Genomic DNA, 22131 nt, shown 5'->3' on the forward strand with positions numbered 1-22131 from the left:
ACTTCTTACCAAAAGTAGTAACGAGTGACATAAATTCTTCCACAGCATAACTCGTAGTGAGAGTGTCGGTAACATCATACACTATACATTTAAACTGCTCTGCCGGCTTTGGCAACAGTATCCCCTGAATGACTTCAGTTCTATCTATTCTTCCCAGTAGTGGTTCCAGTGCTAACGTAAATAACAAAGGACTAAGCGGACATCCTTGTTTTACTCCCCTATCAATTTTAATGTTTTTCGAAATTTCTCCATTTACCAAAAGTCACATGCTACTACGTGTATATAGATTTCTCAGGACTGTAAACAACTGAGATCCTACGTTCGTATCTTTAATTATAGAGAAAAGGTAGTCGTGGTCGATTCTATCGAAAGCCTTTTCTAGGTCGATTGCCACTATCGCTAAATTGTAACTCTTTCGTTTCCGATATCCTAATATATCTTTTAATAGCCAAAGGTTATATTCTATCCGCCTCCCCAGTATACCGTAGCACTGTGTGCTTCTAACTACCTGGGTTACGTCGCGTTTTAACTTAGTTATCAAAATCTTTGCAAATATTTTATAGTCACAATTAGCCAACGTTATAGGTCTCCAGTTAGCAATTTTCGTTAAATCCCGTCCATGCTTCGGAATGAAAGTAGTATAGGCATTTAAAAAGCCTTCGGGTACAACCCCTTCCTGAAAAAATTTGTTAAAGACGGCCAGAAGAATAGGCGCTAACAAGTTCCAAAATTTCTTATAAAATTCAAACCCCAAACCATCCGGTCCCGGCACGCGTCGTAATTTACATGTTTTTAGAGCCACAGTTAGATCCCCCATAATTATTTCACTGTCCTGTAATGCTTTTTGCTCGGGTGTGAATTGTCCAATCGTCCAAATGGAGTTGTCTCTCTCTTTTTTTTGCAAAGCAAGCTCTTTTTCATAGTAATTTACAAAACTATTCATAATAGTTAGCGTTGTTGAATGTGTGTTGTCATCGTCTTTAATTTCCTGAACCGTTTTGGCTAAATTATTTAGCCTTACTCTTCTTTGGTAAAACGCAGCTGAAGGACTATCAGCCTCCCTAAATTTCAGCTGTATTTTTCGCGCCTTTTCTTTCTCTTCTTCCAATATTATACCGTCAATAATCGCTTGTACTTCCGCTGTTGCACTTTCATCCCTGCACCGGTGGTAAATTATTTTTTTCTTGTAGGAGATCTTTCAGTCTATTTCTGCATTGTTCGTTTCTTTCCTTAATTTTGAAGTAATAAAATGATTTAGCACTTTCTTTAATTTTTGCCAACATTTCCCACTCATTTCTACCTTGCTCTACTATCTGTTTAATAACTGTTGTAAAGTCCCAGTCCTCTCTCTCTCTCTCCAGAACTGCTGGGTTGAGCTTCCAATAGCCATTACTCAGACTAACGTTCGTAAATAAATCTCCCTTCCACATTACTGCCATGTGATCTGAAACTTGTCGACCTCTCGCAAATTTCACATGCCGTATCATTGTTATCTTATCCTTCAACTGACTTGTTGCATAAATGCGATCTATCCTAGTTCCTATATTATTGGCTATTCTCGTGGCCGCTCGTTTCCCCGGATTTTTTTCCCTCCAGACGTCTACCAAGTCTAATTTAGTACAAACCTCGATTAATTCACGAACCCCCCCCCCCCCTGTACCATGATGCGGGAACCCGCCAGAATTTTGTCCATAATGGGGTCAGGAACGCAGTTCCAGTCCCCTGCCATTATAATCCACTGCACCCCCTTCATATAGTTGCCCAGCTCCTGAAACAGAGTTTTCCTTTCTAAAGTGGAATTTGGACTATAGACACAGATTAGTCTAATTGTGCGTCCCCCATAACTCCAATCCACTGCTACAACCCGACCTTCTGTATCCCTACCTGCCAGTCGTACAGTCCCTAAAATTGGAGGAACCACTACTATTCCCACCCCTGTGGATCGATTTGTCCCAAAACTCCAAAATCCTAACAACCGGTATCTGTTTTGAAACTGCTGGATGTCTGCTAAGCTGGCGAAGTGGGTTTCTTGTAGAAACCAAATCTTCACCCCCATGTTCATCATAATTTGCCATATCATCCGTTGTTTGTTAATCGCTCTCAGACCCTTTTTTTTTTTTTTTTTTTTTTCCTGCACTTATCTGACATGGATACTGACTTGGACCATGACCAAGTTAGGATACTGACACAAGATATTGACATTGAGAATTCTTCTGGATCAGAGTCTACGGATTCATCTAAGAAAAAAAAGGGGTGCAGGGGGAAGAAAACTCCCAAAACTCCTAGAATTACTCAAGCTCGAGGAGATAAAAACATTGTGGTGGAGGAGAGTCCCTCTGTTTCGTTGGCTTCTGAGCCGCCGATGGTCATTGTCGATAGTAACTCGATTCCAACGGAATCTTCTGAAGAGCTTTCTCTAACAGAGGGATTGGACCTGGGTGGGTCTTTGAATGCTTCAATTGTATATGCGACGGTTGCCAAAATCAGGAAAGCTCTGGGAGAGTTTCTATCAAAGGATTCTAGCAAGATAACTAAGTCTGCCTCTAACCGCATTCATAGTCTATGGGCAGATCTAGAGGCAGTTACCACCGCAATCTTAATTGACAATGAACGACTTAAGACCAAAGCATCTGAATTGGAAATCAGAGCAGGTCTTTTGGACAAGATGATACAGATCCAACGTGATCTACATCCTCATAAGACTTTTACGGAAGTTGTTCGTGGTGGTACAAAGCGAAATAGACAGACTCCTGAAATAACAGAGATTCCACTGCTAACGTCTTCAGTGGAGGTGGCAGCTTCTTCGGGCAGACCAATTGCTGGTGAAGATAGGATGGATTCCGGAAGTGGGATCTCTGATTCCGAAAACATACTAATACTTAGGCCCTCAGCAGAATCTTCCCAGGCGTCTAGCCAGGATATCAGGAAGGCAGTTACTGAAGTGATTAAAAAAGATCACAAGGACATGAAAATCAAGGGTGTACGTCTTTTGAGAAATAAAGGTGTGTTGTTAGAGACAACAAATCCTGATGATGCCAAGAAGATCTCAAGTGCTTCTGCATTAAAAAAAGCAGGATTATCAATAGAAAAACCCAGATTGTCCGATCCTACAATTTTGATCTACGGTGTCCCGAAGGAATATTCTAAGGAGGATATTTTGGAGGATTTAATTAATAAAAATTTAAAAGACTTTGGTTTTAGCCAGGAGGAAGTTAAGAATGAGATTACATTCAGATTTAACTCTGGCACCGGAACCAGAGTGACCAATTGGGTTATTGGTTTCAGCCCACGCCTTATGGGACACGTGATTCAGAGTGACAAAATTTATCTAGGTTTACGTCACACAGATTTCGTAAGTTTACACTTGTAAGCAAATGCTTCAGATGTCTGGGATATGGTCACAGTGCGCAGTTCTGTTCCCATAAAGCTGCATCTTGTGGCCACTGCGGGGGTGGAGGCCATGTTTTTTCTGACTGTATTCACAAGGAGGAACCACCTCAGTGTGTTAATTGTAAACGTAGAGGTAGGGATTGTAATCACTCGGTCAGGGATAATAAATGCCCTGAGTATCTTAAAGCTGTTGAATTGACAGACCGAAGAACCAGACATGAATAATACAACGGTAATTGATTCAACAAGTGTTAACCTGCAATACGGCGAAATAAAATTATTCAAATTAATGGCCAAAGATCTCGTGCAGCGGCGGACGAGATTAGGAAAGCTGCTGATGATCTGGGGTTTGATATTGTATGCTTGCAAGAACCGTATTACTCTTCTCAGGTAGGGGGGTTCAGCGTATAAAGTTATAGGATATCCAATTTCGGCAAGGATTATTGCCTCAAGTGACGATCGACCCAAGGCCGCCATAATTATCTTTAACAGTGAACTAGTAATAACAACTATCTCAAGTGAATGTTCTGCTACCACAGTTTGTATCCTGGTTTCCTCCAGGGACCAGTCGTTTTATCTGGTTTCCCAGTATTTTCCTCCTTCAGAAGATATTCAGCCAGCTTTACACAGACTTGACAGGGTATGTAGCAGATTTTCAGCTAAAAACTTACTAATTACAGCAGATTTCAACGCTAAGTCTGCACTTTGGAACAGCGGCTTTTCTGATGCTCGAGGCGAGCAGTTGGTTGATCTGATCTTGGATCATAATCTCTGTGTAAAGAACTTGCCAAATAAACCATATACATTCTCGACGACAAATGGTGAATCTAATATAGATGCTACTTTAACCTCCATTAATCTGGTGGATAGGGTGCAAAATTGGGACGTCAATCCGTATCTAATTAATAGTGACCATCGAGCAATCACCTTCTCGATTTTACCGGAGGATAGGCAAGTGAATATAACAATAAGGGATTTAAGGCGTTTTCGGATGGACAGGGTGAACTGGACCAAGTTTCGTGAATATCTGAATACAATTTTTAATGGAGATGACAAAGTAATCATTAACACCTTAACAGCAAAAGAATATGTTTTTCTGGTTCAATATCATTTATATCAGGCAATGGCCTACTCGACGAAAAGAAAACAGACAGGAAGAACTTCTGTCCCATGGTGGTCTTCGGCACTAGCTGAATTGAGACAACAAACTCAACAAGCACGAAAAGCATACCAAAGGAATAGGCATCTATCGGACGCAGACACTCAGGCTTTGAAAAATGATTACAGAGACTTGAGGAAGAGGTACCATAAAGCAATTCCTGATAGCAGGCAAAATTGTTGGCAACGTCTGGTGAAGGAAACAGGAAATGCTGACCCTTGGGGTATAATCTATAAGCTTTCAAGAAATAAACTTTTGTGTGGTGAAATTTACAACACGATAATTAGAGAGAATCAAGAAACTTCGGACTGGGAATCTACAGTCGAAGGGATAGTGAGTAGCCTATTTCCGGAAGATTTGCCGTTTATGGACAGCCCTGATCAAGCGGAAATTAGACGCAGTAATCGTGAATATAAGGGGACAACCGAAACTGCCATTTTTAATATGCTTTAGCTAGGTGCTGCAGTAGCTAAATTGAACCATAAAAAATGTCCTGGCATTGACCTCATTGAGAATCAAGTAATTGAAAAATTTTATGAATTCTTCCCTGAGATTTTATTAAACTTATTTAATAAATGCTTGCTAGAAGGGCTTTTCCCTCTCGAATGGAAGCTTGCGCTCTTAAAAATCTTGCATAAACCGGGAAAGCCAAAAACAAACCCCAGAACATACAGGCCAATCTCTTTATTGGCAAATCTTGGCAAATTATTTGAAAGGATGATTGCCCCAAGGATTTTTAAATTATTTACAGAACATAAACTCTCCTCTGATTGCCAGTTTGGATTCAAAAAAGGACGTTCCACTGAGGACGCAATCTCAACCCTGCTGACTTACATTCAGGAGGCAAACAGCAAATATGTTCTTGCTGTTTTTATTGACATTGAGGGCGCTTTCGATTCCCTTTGGTGGGAGAGTGCTCTCAGGTCACTGCAACTGGCAAAGTGTGATGACTACCTGTTCAGAGTCCTCAGATCTTACTTTAAGGATCGACAAATTAGAGTATGTGCAAAGCATTTATCATACGCGACTACCGTTTCAAGAGGATGCCCTCAGGGTTCAGTCTTGGGACCTCTCTTTTGGAATGCAGTGCTAGACCAGTGGCTCACGAAGGACAGCGATGAGTTCATCAAAGTTGCATATGCAGATGACTTGGTAGTGGCGGTGCAGGGAGGATCAAGACAAATTCTCGAACAAAAAATTCAGTCAGTTTTGAATAATTTAGTGGCATGGGCGGGTTTGAATAAACTAAAGATTTCTGTCACCAAGACCAATTTCATGGTGTTTAAACACCACTTCGATTATGGAAGGCCGCCAAAGGTAACCCTATATGGTACTCAAATTCCATATGTACAGAACACCAAGTATTTGGGTTTAACTTTAGATGATCGTCTCAGGTTTCATGTACATGTCACTAAAATCAATGAAAAAATCAAAAAGTTCGTAGCTGCAGTTGTTAGAATTTCCCGTAAGGAATGGGGTTTATCCAAAAAAACTCTGGTATTGTACTACAAGACGATATTTCTTCCCATTGTAGATTATGGTGCTGGTATTTGGTTTGCGGCTGCTACCAAGGTTACAACTAAAGCCAAGCTTCTGTCCCTGCAACGTACAATGTTGCTTACAGTAATACGCGCTCCAAGGACAGTGTCGACAAATGCCTTACAGGTTATTGCAGGTACCATCCCCTTGGATTTACACATTATTTTCCGAGGTATTGTATATAACTTAAAGAAGGGAAGGGCGTTACAAATATTGAATATCACCTCTAATCCAAATAACAACATAAAGGAGGAAAAACGTAGAATTTGGGGCGAGCTTGTGAATTGCTGGCAGCAACGTTGGGATTTGAGTGAGTATGGCACCATTACAAGAGGCTTCATTCCAGCCGTAAGCTTTGCAATGGACAGGAGGGTGTTGTCTTGGTTTGCTCCCACCATGACCACGAGTTACTTAATCACTGGACATGGCTTAAGGGCCAAACTATTTGAAAGAGGATTAGAACCTGACCCCTACTGTTCGTGCGGTGAGGTGGAATCTTGGAGACATGTCATCCTTGAATGCGGGCTGTATACTTCAGACAGGCAGGAATTACTAAATAGGTTGCCAAACCTCACGGAGAATAATTTACCTCTCTTGGTTCAGAGGTGGGACATCTTTGCTTTGCTTCAGGAATTCTCGGCCAAAGTTTTTAAAAGAAGACAGGAGCTAAGAAATCTATTGCAGGATACCAATTAAGGGAAGTGCTGCACATTTGACGACAGAACACTTCGTGTAATGTCATCTTTATAGGATGTTTCTTGTTTACAGCGAGATGATCTTCTGCTCCTGGACACCCAATTGCAGGCTTGCATTTGTGGATGGACTCTAAAGTGGAGATAATGTTAATGTTAATGTTTCTAAGTGTTAAGTCAATGTCATTCTAAGTGTATGTATTTGCTATTTACATGTAGATAAGTTGGAAAATTTTTATTTTATTTATTTTTTATTTTATTATTTTTTTTTTTTCGCTGGCCTCCAAGTTTGGGCAGCCTTGGGGGCGCGATTGCTGGCACCTACCAGTATAGCACTACTTCCGGTAGGTGCAGGATTTGTGCATTACAGCACACATAGAGAATGGTGGATCCAGGTGTTAGTTAATCCCTGGTGGCGAAATGGCCTGACATAATGCTCTTTTTTTCAGGCCTGTTTTGCAGACGTTCTGAGCTTTCTCAGGAGTAAAAGGTGGAGATGGGCTTGTGTCTAGGAGCCACCCTTCATATCAGGACACACACAATCAATGTACAGAAAGACTACAGTATATATAAGAGCTTGTATATAAAATCTGTATATAAATATTGTATATAAATTGATTAATATTGTATATAAATTGATTAAGATATCTTGAGAATGTATATACAGTTGTGTGTTAATAAATAAAAATAAAAAATAAAAAGACCCTGTACATTGCACCCACCGGTATTGCACTATCTCCGGTGGGTGTGGGATTTGTGCCCATGGCACTTAAGGTAATAGCAGACCCAGGCTTGGCTGCTTGTGCCTGGGGGCAGGCAGCGGCTGCCTGGGTGTTGGCTGCTCCCTGATGGCAGGGTGGACATACACAAGCGATAAAAAGCTTGCTGAGTTTCTGCACCACCACAGACGTGCAAGGTGGAGATGGGCTAAGGCCTAGGAGCCACCCTTGATACAGGTAAAACACACACACACGCACACACACACACGCACACACACACACGTGTTCATATATAATATAGTATATATATAGGTATAATGAGAATGATAATGCTAATGTATATAAAATTGTATATATATCTTCTCTGTAAGTTCTTGTATATAAAATGTAAAGAATTGTGTGTACAAATAAATGGAAAAAAAAAAAAAATGGAAAGACCCTGTACATTTAATGACATAAATGTTATTCCTGACATTATTAGTAGTATTAGTATTAGTATTAGTAACGGCCGCATGGTGCAAGAAAGCCTATGGCTTATGCTGCACCAGCCAAAAAAAAAAAAAATAAAATAAAAATAAAAAAAAAATAAATAAAAAAAAATATAAATCCGAACAAAACAATGATAAAAACAAAAAAAAAAAAAAATAAATAAATAATAATAATTAATAAAATAAAAAATAAATAAAAAAGGAAATTAAACCTATCATCCTATGTGCTTCCCTTACCCGAAAGTACTATCCAGAGGACCTTTGAATTTCCCCAAACTGTCGGCCTCTACCACCCATGAAGGCAACTTATTCCAGTAATTTATAACTCGCTGGCTAAAATAGAACTTCCTGCAATCCAATCTAAACATTTCCCCCCGTAACTTGAATTTATGTCCCCTAGTTCTAGCATCATTTGTAATCTTGAAAATTTTGTCCTCATTCATTTTACTGATGCCTCTCAGAGCCTTAAACACCTCAATCAAATCTCCTCTAAGGTGTCTAGTTTCCAAACTCTGCAACCCACATATTCGAAGTCTTTCTTCATAAGGACGCCCTTTTGCCGATCTCACCAGGCGAGTTACCCTTCTTTGCACCCTTTCAAGAAGCTCGATGTCTTTCTTCAGGTGCGGTCTCCATACTTGAACACAGTATTCCAAGTGTGGTCTAACATAAGCCTTATATAATGGGATTATCACGTCCCTATCTCTACTTGCAAAAGTTCGATAGATCATTGATAGGACACCATGGGCCTTCCTTGCAACCTGTTTACAATGCTCAGAGAATTTCATGTCTGACCGTATCGTAACACCCAAGTCCCTTTCCTCCAGTACTGGCTTTAGTTGAACTCCACCAAGTGAATAAGTTATTTTGGGATTACTGTTTCCCAGGTGTAATACCTTACACTTTGTTGGATTAAAGCACAGCTGCCATTTTTCTGACCATTCCTGAAGTCTATCTAGGTCTCTCTGAAGAAGCTCAGCTTGACAGTGATCATTAACTACTCTACCAATTTTAACATCATCCGCAAATTTAGACATCACGCCCTCTATCCCTTCATCAATGTCGTTTATGAAAATTAAAAACAACAGTGGTCCTAATACTGATCCTTGGGGAACCCCACTTCTTACATCAACCCAATCTGAGGAATAGCCATTTGTCACAACCCTCTGCCTCCTGCCCTGAAGCCATCCTTCTATCCATCTAAGGATTTTCCCAGTGATTCCAACCTGTTCCAGCTTATAAAGCAACCGCTCATGTGGGACTGAGTCAAAAGCTTTGCTGAAATCTAAATAAACAATGTCGAAATTATTCCCTAAATCCAGCTCGTGAGTGACCCTTTCGAAATAGCAAACCAGATTTGTTAAACATGATTTTCCCTTTACGAAACCATGCTGAGTATCCTTGAGAATTTCAATTCGATCCAAATGATCCTGAATTCCACCCTTGATCATTGCCTCCATGATTTTCCCTACTACTGAAGTCAGACTGACAGGTCGATAATTTCCAACTTCACTTTCAGAGCCACCCTTATGTATGGGAGATACATTTGCACTTTTCCAATCCAAGGGAATCTCCCCAGAGTCTAATGATGCTCGCATAATTAGCCTCAATGGTTCTGCTCAATGGTTATGAGCAGAACTTTACTAGAACTTCTGCTAAGATATTCCTATGTTCGGCATTTAACTTTAATTTGTTACTGGTGAGCAACACAGTGAGATCTCCAACATTCTTGTTTTTAATATTGGAAATAACGAAATCGCCCCAGTTGAACTGAATATTAACTACCTGACCCTCCTCGTTTTCATTCCAAAGAAAATTCGATTCTCCTCGAGTTTTAACAATTTCCGCCAAGCTTCGCCTATATTCCCTGTATTATTTTGTGTTTCCTACTACATTTAACCATTCTATTCCTTCGTATTCCCTCGTTTGTATGCCATCTGAATCCGAATCAGACCCCGAAAGTGTTTTGCAATCTTTCTTACCGCCTGACAAAATTGATATATCTTCCCCCTCTGTTTGTTTTATTTCGGTCTCTTCTTGAATTTCCTCTGTTTCCCCTTTTGCTCTTTTAGTTTTACCGCTTATTTCTTCCTTCTCCCCCCGTTTATGTACATTTTGTACTGTGTTTTCCGCTTCCATATCCTCGGTTAGTTCTGCGTGTTCCGATTGTGTTACCGACATATCGTACGCTATTATAAACGTTGGTGCGATTTCTTTAATCTGCGTCTCACCCCTCTGCGCTACTATATTTTCCGCGCTCTCAGCGTTAGGCATATCTTTTAGCGGCTCGCCCGCTTTCTGCTGTCCTCCCCCACCAGCAACTCTTTCGGCAAATGTGCGTTCCGGACATTGAATGAATTTATGTGTGGAAGCTCCGCATTTTTTACAATTATTAAGGCAGTAGGCCGTAATATGACCGGTGCCATTACAATTAAAACAACGTGATTTTTGGCATTCTGCTCCCAAATGGTCTTTACCTCCACACCTCAAACGAACTTTCTGAACTCCTGGGTAATTTATTAATAACCTATGACCCATCAAATCGATGATGTTTGGCACGGGCGTTTTCATGTCAATATGAATTTGCACCGTACTTGTTTCCACGCCTGGCCATTCCTCATATTCTTTCCTATGAATCTTAACAACCTTACCAAACTTGTTAAAAAAACTCTCGACAGGACTATTAGACATTTCTACCGGAAACCTGTCAATAGTAACCACTTTGCGTATGTTACCAATTTGCACAGGTTTGATCATTACGTTTCTAATAGAAAACCCTTTCAAAACCTTTTCTCTTGCCTCTATTGTTTTCAAGACCAACTGATATTTCTGCCTCGGTAATGGAGTTAATCCTTTTATCTCGTGAACCGAAACAACCTGAGTCACTCCTCGCATTACCTCTCTAATTGGACAAACCTCTGTAGTCTGAAACTCCACTGTTCTTTCTCTAAAGAAGAACTGTGCCATAATTAATCTCGGTTCCTTAAGGAAAATGAATAGTTAAAAAATCCCGTGTCCTGCCTGACACCAGCAAAACGAAAAAAGAAAATATCTAACTTGGCAAAAATAAATTGCAAAGAAACGTAAAACAAAAGAAAATCAATCACTTACTACCCTCCTAAAGGAGGTTCCCCACAACGGGGAAACCTTAGCTGAAAGGACCGCCGCTAACCTCTTGATGCGATCGGACACTTTCTTCAACCTTCAGAACGAGAACACCAATGAACGAAACAGTTCACAAACTAGCCTCTAGACATGTTTCAGGGCTATTGTGAATTTAATGTGAAAAAAAAACCCATTGGACCAGATCTATTAAATCAAACAAATGAATTATAAAATTCAAACCATTTGTCCCTATTAGACTTAGAAAAGCAAAAAGGTAGAGGGAAAGTAATAGCAGTAGTGGAAGAGGAAAAGAAACATGTCGAAGAATGAAAGGGACAGTAACTCTTCAACTCACACCACTCAAAAACTCAAATTCCTCCAATGGGTAACGCTTCCCAAGTAGAGAAGACTGTTGTTACCCATTCTCTGAAACTCCGTGAATATCAGGCTCCCCAGACATGTTTCAAGGCTATTGGCCTATCATCAGTGGGTGGACCCTGGTATTGCAGACATGACGACCCAGTTGTGAAGATAATCACACAATATGAGAGATGCCAAAAGGTGTGTAAAGACAATATTTAAAATAATTAATTGCGCAAGGCATAATACATTAAGAGTTTAATATCTATATAATATCGGTGTGTCTCTTGATTACAGAAGCATGGGTATGTGTACTTATCCCCTCCCACACACGTAGCAAATGAATTTTGTCGTACTAGAGGAAAGCTTAGCAGATGATGTCGAGAGAACCACGAGCTTATTCGTATTGGTTTCTGGGATTCGAGAGAGCTGCTAAGCTGATATCTTATATAATATCATATAACTTTACATGTTTATATATATTTCATTTCGTATACTTTTTCTTGTTTAAAATTCCGGTATAACGCGAAAAAAATACCAAAATGAAAATTGTATTGCAATCAATCTCACATATTGTGTTACTCACAAAAAGTGTCCCCAGCATCAAAATATAAACGTACACTTTCTCCTAAAGAGTAGTTTACGATTTATTATAATGCATGCCACTACCTATCGGGTTCTTTTGGGGATCACTTGCCCCTAACTGGTAATAATGTGCATAGTGTTAGGGTCAGGAGCCACCTGTGATTTCTCACATCTGCGCCATATGTACGCTGTGAAGAAATACAGAACTACTAACAGAGGCGGATTTAACGGGGCGCGCGCGCCCTGGGCCCCGACTTCTGAAGGGCCCACGCAAAACCCCAACAAATTAGTTGAATATATTAGTTCAACTAATAGTTAAACTAATATGTTCAACTGTTAGTTCAAAACTTTGTGATTATTATTATGCTATTATTAATTATATTATACATATATTATATTCAAATTTTATTGGAAATAAAACATTAATAGTGCATAATATTTTTTATTTATTTAAAAGAATGGTTAACATGTATTTTTATTTTCCCTGTCTCTCTCTTTTTTTTAAGGGACCCAATATTTTCTTCTGCGCCCGGGGCCTCAACCGACCATAATCCACTCCTGACTACTAATGCCAGAAAAGTGTTGTCTGTTGTATATGACATATTGCGTTAGGTCCTGTTGGGTGTCCTGGCATTTGGTAGCAGGGCCCCTGGTGGGACCTCACGTTGCCCGCAGACACCGCTAGGAGGTAGCCAGCTGCCCCCCTAACTGGTAAGCAAGATAGGTTCTTCACAATTTGAGCGTTCACTTTATCGATAAATCTTCAAAAAACCTCGGTGATGAGGTCTGCATTAAACATCGCTGAGAAAGTATTGTAAAATAAATTCATATAAATATATATATATTACCCCAGGGACTCACATCTGGTGAGTATGGGCTTGGCACACCCAGGGTCCTCAGCTGGATATCATCATTCTTCTCTTTCTTGGTAATTCTTTTCAACTTCTGACTCTTTTTTGCTCTCTCTCTCTCTCTCTCTCTCTCTCTCTCTCTCTCTCTCTCTCTCTCTCTCAGAGAAACTCGGAAATATTGTTTTGGCTGGTGCAGTAAGAGCTTCAGGCTTCCCTGTACTACATGGCTAATAATAATAATAATAATAATAATATATACACAGTATACTGTATTTATTTATTAACTTTTTTTTTTTTTTTTCAGGTTTTATTTACAGTAAACCCTGGCTTTAACGACACTGTACATTAAATCGAGCTTAAGGGCCGTATAGGGCTCGTTGACGTAACTTTTTTTTTTATTAATGAAAACCCCTAAACATGAGAGGTATTAGAACCTATTGTACTTGTTACCGCGCTTGGGATGGAGTTTGAAAAGATGAAAGAAGATATTTGTTGACATTAGACTTGAACTTCTGTAGAATAATTTTTAGGAAATACGTACGAACAAAGGTTGTTCCAGAAAACGGCAATTGAATGAATAAACAAGGAAGATGAAAGTTGGTTCTGTGAGTTTGAAGTTGGACATTAAATGGATGTTGGCTAGTGGCGGCACGTGTTCGGACTGTTTTGAAAGAGAGAGCGGGAATTATAGAAGCCAGTTCAGAAGAACAGTGCCCATGGAAGTATCTGTAGAAAAGGCATGCAGCAAAAACAGTACGTCTATGTATTAGTATTAGTATTAGTAACGGCCGTATGGTGCAAGAAAGCCTATGGCTTATGCTGCACCACCCAAAAAAAAAAAAAAAAAAAAAAAAAATCCGAACAAAACAATGATAAAAACAAAAATTAAATAAATAAATAAATAATAATAATTAATAAATAAATAAAAATAATAAAATGAAATTAAAAATTAAATAAAAAGGAAATTAATCCTATCATCCTATGCGCTTCCCTTACCCGAAAGTACTATCCAGATGACCTTTGAATTTCCCCAAACTGTCGGCCTCTACCACCCATGAAGGCAACTTATTCCAGTAATTTATAACTCGCTGGCTAAAATAAAACTTCCTGCAGTCCAATCTAAACATTTCCCCGCGTAACTTAAATTTATGTCCCCTAGTTCTAGCATCATTTGTAATCTTGAAAATTTTGTCCTCATTCATTTTACTGATGCCTCTCAGAGCCTTAAACACCTCAATCAAATCTCCTCTAAGGTGTCTAGTTTCCAAACTCTGCAACCCACATATTCGAAGTCTTTCTTCATAAGGACGCCCTTTTGCCGATCCCACCAGGCGAGTTACCCTTCTTTGCACCCTTTCAAGAAGCTCGATGTCTTTCTTTAGGTGCGGTCTCCATACTTGAACACAGTATTCCAAGTGTGGTCTAACATAGGCCTTATATAATGGGATTATCACGTCCCTATCTCTACTTGCAAAAGTTCGATAGATCATCGATAGGACACCATGGGCCTTCCTTGCAACCTGGTTACAATGCTCAGAGAATTTCATGTCTGACCGTATCGTAACACCCAAGTCCCTTTGCTCCAGTACTGGGTTTAGTTGAACTCCACCAAGTGAATAAGTTATTTTGGGATTACTGTTTCCCAGGTGTAATACCTTACACTTTGTTGGATTAAAGCACAGCTGCCATTTTTCTGACCATTCTTGAAGTCTATCTAGGTCTCTCTGAAGAAGCTCAGCTTGACAGTGATCATTAACTACTCTACCAATTTTAACATCATCTGCAAATTTAGACATCACGCCCTCTATCCCTTCATCAATGTCGTTTATGAAAATTAAAAACAACAGTGGTCCTAATACTGATCCTTGGGGAACCCCACTTCTTACATCAACCCAATCTGAGAATAGCCATTTATCACAACCCTCTGCCTCCTGCCCTGAAGCCATCCTTCTATCCATCTAAGGATTTTCCCAGTGATTCCAACCTGTTCCAGCTTATAAAGCAACCGCTCATGTGGGACTGAGTCAAAAGCTTTGCTGAAATCTAAATAAACAATGTCGAAATTATTCCCTAAATCCAGCTCGTGAGTGACCCTTTCGAAATAGCGAACCAGATTTGTTAAACATGATTTTCCCTTTACAAAACCATGCTGAGTATCCTTGAGAATTTCAATTCGATCCAAATGATCCTGAATTCCACCCTTGATCAATGCCTCCATGATTTTCCCTACTACTGAAGTCAGACTGACAGGTCGATAATTTCCAACTTCACTTTTAGAGCCACCCTTATGTATGGGAGATACATTTGCACTTTTCCAATCCAAGGGAATCTCCCCAGAGTCTAGTGATGCTCGCATAACCAGCCTCAGTGGTTCAATGCACTCGCTTGCCGCCTCTCTCAAGATTATAGGGTATATTCCATCAACTCCAGGAACCTTACTAGTCTGTAGGCTTGAAAGTTTTTTCATTAAATAATCTTGCGAAATTTCAATATCATTAATTACATATTTTTTAACTTCGCTCCCACAATTTCCCATTGCCACAAAAGGCTTTTCATTTGTAAATATCGATGCAAAATAACTGTTGAGTTCATCTGCAACGGCAGCTGGTGTATTTATTACTATCCCCTTTCCCTTACGTAAAGGTCCGATCTGGTTTGTCCTGCTCTTCTTGGCATTTATATATGTGAAGAATTCTTTATCCCCCCCTCTTTGCTCTGTTTGCTAGTGATTTCTCATAAACTGCCTTTGCCTGTCGAACCTTTTCTGTGGCTCTATTACACATCACCTTGTAGCTGTTATAGGCTTCAGTACTTTTTATTGCTCTGTAACGTTTCCATGCCACCTTTTTCTGCTCAAGTAATGTGGCAACTTCACTATTCATCCAACTTGGAACCCTTCTCGTGGAGTATTTTTTTAATGGTATATACACATTCAAGGCATCTGTGATTAATGTTTTAAAAGCGTACCACAGTTCAATTGTATTCATTCTCTGCGCGATATCTACCCAGTTAATAGAGGCCATGTAGTACCTTAAGGCATCGTAATTTCCTTTTCTGAAATTAAAACCCATTCCTTTGCCTTTTACTTCTGCTACCTCTCTCGTCATCATCCACCGTAGAACTCCGTGATCACTTCCTGCTACTGGTTCCTCTACTGTCAGCCCTGTTATGTCATCTGATTCATGTGTGATGATGAGGTCTAGGATATTCTTTTCTCTAGTACTTTCCCTGACATGTTGATACAAATAACAGTCATCTAGTCTCTCCACTCGCTGTCACATCTAGATGTGACAGCGAGTGGAGAGACTATAAGACAGGAGTCATTAATTAACCTAACTGCCCTCTTCTGAATGAAATCTAGAAGCCTGAGAGAGGTTTTGGGGGCACCGCCACAGATGTGAGAACAATATTCCATGGTAGGGCGGATTGGCAATTTGTACAGAGTGAACAGCTGTTTGGAAGAAAAGTAACGCCGAGAGCGAAAGAGAAAACCAAGTTTTTTAGATGCAGAGGAAGCAATATCTGTAATGTGCTTGTGTCAAGAGAGATTAGAAGTCAGAATAATCCCCAAAAGAGATATATCACCTTGCCTAGAAATTGGAGCGTCACCAAAGATAAGCATAGGAGCAGAAGAATCCTGTTTGCAAGATACAAGACTCATGTTTAGAAGGATTGAAATCAACTAAGTTGTCTTTGCCCCCACTGGAGAATTACCTGGAGATCGGCATTTAAGGAATTAGTAGCGGATATTTCCAATTCTCAAAATGGAAAGTGGAATACAATGTGCTATCATTGGCAAAACTATGGATAGGATTTCCAGTCAATGGAAGGTCATTAATATACAAGAGGAAAAGTGTGGGGGAAAGAATTGAACCTTGGGGGACACCAGCATTAGTGGAAAAGTTAGAAGACAGAGAGCCATCTACTATCACCCTCAGTCAGCGATCAGGCAGAAAACTGGATAACCAATTACAAAAAACAGTTGGCAAACTATTAGATGGAAGTTTGTTTACGCTAAACACGATCGAAAGCCTTTGAGAGGTCAAGAGAAACTGCTTGTGTTTCACCGAACTTTTCCATTGAATTTGTCCATAAATGGATAACATAAGCCATAATATCACCAGTGGATCGACACTGACGATCCACTGGTGATATTACTGGCGATCGTTGATCACACGGAAGGTTTCTAGGTAGTTTAAGAGTTGGCGGTTAATTGATTTCTCAATTACTTTAGAAAGGGTAGAAGTAATTGCAATGGGACAATAATTGGATGCGAGGGATTTGTCACCCTTTTGAGGAACTGGCTGGATATGAGCAAATTTCCAAGCAGAAGGAAAAACACCTTTGGAATAAGAAAGTGAAAAAAGGCGGCAAAGAACAGGAGTAAGTTCAGGAGCACAGGTTTTGAGAACAACTGGAGAAATACCGTCAGGACCTGCAGCTTTCATAGCATCAAGATTCGTCAAAATCCTTCTGATGGAAGACCACAGGATGCATTGAATGGAGTGTGTCGGGAATGGTGGGAGGTGTTTTACCAAGATCATTAATACCGGAGTTAGAAGAAATATGGGATGCTAACAGGTCAGCTTTATCCTTAGCTGAAGTGACAACATAATCAAGTGGGTTTAACAGAGATGGGAAATATTTACGGTCAATAGCTTTGGCAAGAGGCCAGAATGCTCGGCTACCATTGGGGCAAGAAGCAAGTTTTCTTCTCTTAGCCTGTTCAAAATCTAGTTTGGACTTATTAATAACTGCTTTAAATTGTTGCGAGCTTTGGTGTAGGCAGAAAATGAAACTGAAGAATTAGAAACAAGCCAATTACGATATGCGACATTCTTCTCTTGAACAGCCTTAGCACATTTATTGGAACACCAAGGTTTAGATAAAGGACGAGATTTTAAAATGGAGTGTGGAATAAAGGATTCCATTCCTACAAGAATAATTTCACTGACACGATCTGAGCAAACATTGACATCAGAAGTTTTGAAAGAGGAATCCGAACAAGGAAAAGAAATCTCGCATGTCATCCCATTTTGCATTCCTGTAATGCCAAACAATTCGAGATTGGGAATAGCCATGAGATAAAGGCTCCATTGGAGAAGAGACAATCACCAAGTTGTGATCTGTGGTGCCTAAAGACCACTCACTTCAACCGTGTACTTAGAAGGGTTGTTTGTGAAAAAAAGATCGAGCATGTTGGCTGCATGGTTAGGATTGTCCGGTATTCTTGTAGGTAAATGAACAATCTGTTCAAAGTCATTAGTAATTACAAAAGCCTCAGCATATCGACCAGCTTGGTCGGTGTGACTAGAAAATGGAAGCCAGCTGGAGGTGTGAACATTAAAATCACCAAGGAAAATTACCTCACTGTTAGGAAAGTTGGACTGGAGAAAGTCAAGTTGCAAAGAGAGGAAGTCAAAGAGCTCCAAGTGATTATTGGAGTTGGGAGAACGGTAGAGACAACAGATGAATTTGACACAACGGGGAAGAGAGTTTTAAGCCACAGCTGATCGAAAAGAGGAGATTGCAAATTACCAAGTCTCTGAGAGGGAATATCGGAAGGGACGTATGTACAAGTACCACCTTTGAGGCGACGGGAATCATAGAGCGAATTTGGGCAACTGAGATGAGATGAGAAATTGCCTCAGACACTATTTATTGAAATATCATTAAAATAAAGCAGAGCGCCAGAATTTTCTTAACATCACCTGCGATCAGCAGTGCCAGACCAAGGTATTTTTTCGCCTCGGGCAGAAAGATTTTTTGGGGTCCCTTTACTAGGGATATATATATATATATATATATATATTTTTTTTTTTTTTTCATGATTTGTAAAATGTAGCGCCCCAGGCAAGGGTTCTGTTGGTTCGTGCCTTAGTCTGGCACTGGAGATCAGTTATGGTGTGTGTGGGACACAGTAGGAATCATCTGCGTCTCCGGAGACGGTACTCGAGAGCTCTTCAGACTTAACATGTGTTGAGGCATATGATGCAAGAGCGCAAGCTTATGCAGCATCAGCCAAAAAAAAAAAAAAAAACCCTTCTCACTTCACCCATCCATTCACTCCAGATGCCTGTCTAGCTCAGCCTTAAATTTATTTCATCATCTATCAACGTCGGCGACTGTATGTATTTCTATCGCGTTTTAATGGAATTAGCGTTTTAAGGGATTTGCGAACAGGCCTTATCTCCGACATCGGAATTTTGCTGTACTTATAATTTTATTTTATTAAATAAATCGAGAAATACTGTCTCAGAATTCAGTTTATATGAGAAACAGTGTTTCCTCATCTAAATGTACCATACCATTTCAAAATGATACATACCTTTTACGGTAGACAGCAGGGCTAAAATTGCAATCAAAAACAAATAGGACCTCATTGCTGCGACTTCTTGGGTTGAATCTTCAGAAGTTTCAGTTTTCAGAATAACAGGAAAATAAATGAAATTTAGCATTCTGTTATATATTAATTCAGATGTATTTATTCAGCAGACTACATGCGCTTTAGATCTACATAGTCAGTGGGTCAATCCTTTTGTTTCTACGCACCTGCAGTACAGGTGATACAGCATTTCTAATGGCATTCAGAACCCACACATTCGGATACAGTGTGTTAGTTGTCTGACGCCATCAGTGGTTTCCCCCATCTCCGCTCATTCGGATACAATGAAATGAAAAGAAAAAGCATAAAAAAAACGAAAGAATAATAGCCTTTTCGTTCTTAAGAAACTGAAAACATATCTTCCGCAAATGCAGCTGTATAACACTGTCTCCAGCCAATGTGGCTGTAAGTAATACCCTCTGTTCCTTTTGTTTAGAATTTTGCAGATAACTGAGAAAAGAAATTCAAAACAAAATATAAAGAAACAAGAAAATTTTACAACACATCCAAAAGCCTGGCAAATATTTTTGAAGATAAGAATGTCTTCACTTTTTATAAAATTTATTAACAATAGCCTTAATAATAAAAATTAATACGCTTAAAGTAACCCCAGGGGCTCACATCTTGTGAGTATGGGCTTGGCACACTCCCAGGGTCCTGAGCTGGATATCATCATTCTTCTCTTTTTTTTTTTTGGTGATTCCCTCCTACTTCTCTCTCAGGGTACTTTAATTTTTTTTGGCTGTTGCAGCATAGGCCTCAGGCTTCCTTGCACCATGTGGCTAATAATAATATACCAGTATTTTTCTTCAGTCTTCGAATCAAGCTATACATTAACGAAGTGAACAAAAAATATCAGCTTCTTTCGCGATGAAAACTTTGATAAGCTGAATTCACCAGTTGCCTTGGCGATTGCAATAACTATCATATTGGTTTTCTCTGTTATTGTTATCTTCATCTTTCGAACGTTCCTAGATAATCAGATTGAAAGCGACGTGACAAGAATTTAAGAAAAAATTATTATTTCCTAAATGAAGACAATCAAAATTAATGGGAGCGTATTATTTTTAAAAGACCGTTACGTGGATCTAAAATGCACTGGAAATGTTTTTTTTTTTTTTTTTTTTTTTTTTTGCGTTATCTTTTTCTTATTTATATTATTGTTATAAACAGAAATTTTTATTATTTATGTTATTTATTACTCATCTGTTTTCATGTGTTGGTAATTTTCTGTAAAATCTTCGAGTGATGTGCACAAAGCTGTTAGCGAACTCAGAGTTTCAAAATCAAACTACAGCGCAAGTTTTTGCACATTAAAACCATTTGTTTATCCGGAACTAATATTAACTCCATCGCCTCACATCTGGGGAGTATAGGCTTGGCACACCCAGAGTCCTCAACTGGATATCATCATCATTCTTCTCTTTCTTGGTAATTCCTCTCTCTCTCTCTCTCTCTCTCTCTCTCAGGGTAACTCTGAAAATTTTTTTTCGGCGGTGCAGCATAAGCCTCAGGATTCCTTGCACCATATGGCTAATAATAATAATAATAATAATAATAGTAGTAATAGTAATAGACGCATGTGATGCAAGAAAGCCAAAGTATGAGCTTATGTAGCATCGCCAAAAAAAAAAAAAAAAAACCAATTTCACACATCCATTCCCTCTAAAAGTTTGTCCAGTTCCTACTTAAATTTATTTAAGCTATCAATTTCCACAACGACAGGTGGAAGTTTGTTCCGGCAATTAACCACCCGCTGGCTAAAGGCAAATTTAGGCACATCTATTCTACAACTGTCTTTGCTCAATTTGAATATATGCCCCCTTCAGGTTTGTAATCTGAGCAAGCAGAAGAATCCCATCAGAATTCAGCGTGCTCAACCCATTCAAGGCCTTATACACCTCGATCAGATAACCTTGCATGTGCCTAATCTCCAGCCGCTGCAATTTGCAGAACTTAAATCTTTCTTGGTTAGTGGACCCCTTCGTTCCCCTCACCAATCTTGTTGCCCTTCTCTGCACAAAGCTCAAGCAACTACATCCTTCCTAAAATAAAGCCTCCTGGCCTGTACGCAGTACTCAAGGTCTCATGGTCTCTCACTCATGGTCTTACCATTACCTTATACAAAGGGATAGTCACTTCCTTTTACCTACTAGCAAAATTCCTGTGTATCATTGACAATACCCCATGACCTGCTCTAGCCTGTCTGCATTGCTCAGAATACCTCATATCTGACTGTACAATTACTTCCTGAACTTTTTCGTTTTCTACCACCCTAAGTGTAGTACCACACAGTTGGTACGTTTCTCTGGAGTTTACTTCTACCCATATGCGGTACTTTGCATTTATCAATGTTAAATTTCAGTCCCCACTTCTCGGTCCATCCGCCCAAATTTCCTAGATCCTGTTGTAGTAGCACTCTGCCTTTTCTGTCATTAACAACCCTGCCAACCTTTGTATCATCTGCAAACTTGGATATTAAGTCTGATATACATTCATCAATATCATTGATAAATATACAAAACAAAAGTGGGCCCAACACCGAACCCTGAGGGACTCCACCAATGATATTAGTCAACGAAGAGCAGCGTCCGTTTATTACTACTCTGTATTCTCCCACTCAACCACCCTTTTATTCATTGTAGCAACTTACCCCTCATACCATACTGTTCCAATTTGTATAGGAATCTTCGATGAACAACAGTATCAAAAGCGTTCCTGAAATCCAAGTATATGATATCAAAATTTAGATATCATATACTGGGACCTATAACAATTAACACAAGCACTACCGTGTAATGTCTACTGTCCTACTTTATTTTAAATCTGTTAGGGCCTCTGCCTACAGGGAACACTCC

At 39.5% G+C, this 22131-nt stretch overlaps 1 protein-coding gene across 3 annotated transcripts in view; it reads right to left on the bottom strand.

Moving 5' to 3' along the window:
* LOC150078192 (uncharacterized) overlaps window positions 1-19308 on the bottom strand; it is a 93910-nt gene extending 74602 nt beyond the window's left edge. For all 3 annotated transcript variants that reach the window (XM_090384933.1, XM_090384934.1, XM_090384932.1), the window contains exon 1: window positions 19217-19308. In XM_090384933.1, the coding sequence (XP_090241059.1) occupies window positions 19217-19271 (55 nt within the window). In that variant the 5' untranslated portion in view covers window positions 19272-19308. The remainder of the gene's footprint in view (window positions 1-19216) is intronic.
* Window positions 19309-22131: the final 2823 nt, after the last annotated feature.

This window comes from Mastigoproctus giganteus, chromosome 11 (assembly GCF_048544385.1).
Source record: "Mastigoproctus giganteus isolate SK-2022 chromosome 11, ASM4854438v1, whole genome shotgun sequence".
NCBI classification, from domain to species: Eukaryota; Metazoa; Arthropoda; class Arachnida; order Uropygi; family Thelyphonidae; genus Mastigoproctus; species Mastigoproctus giganteus.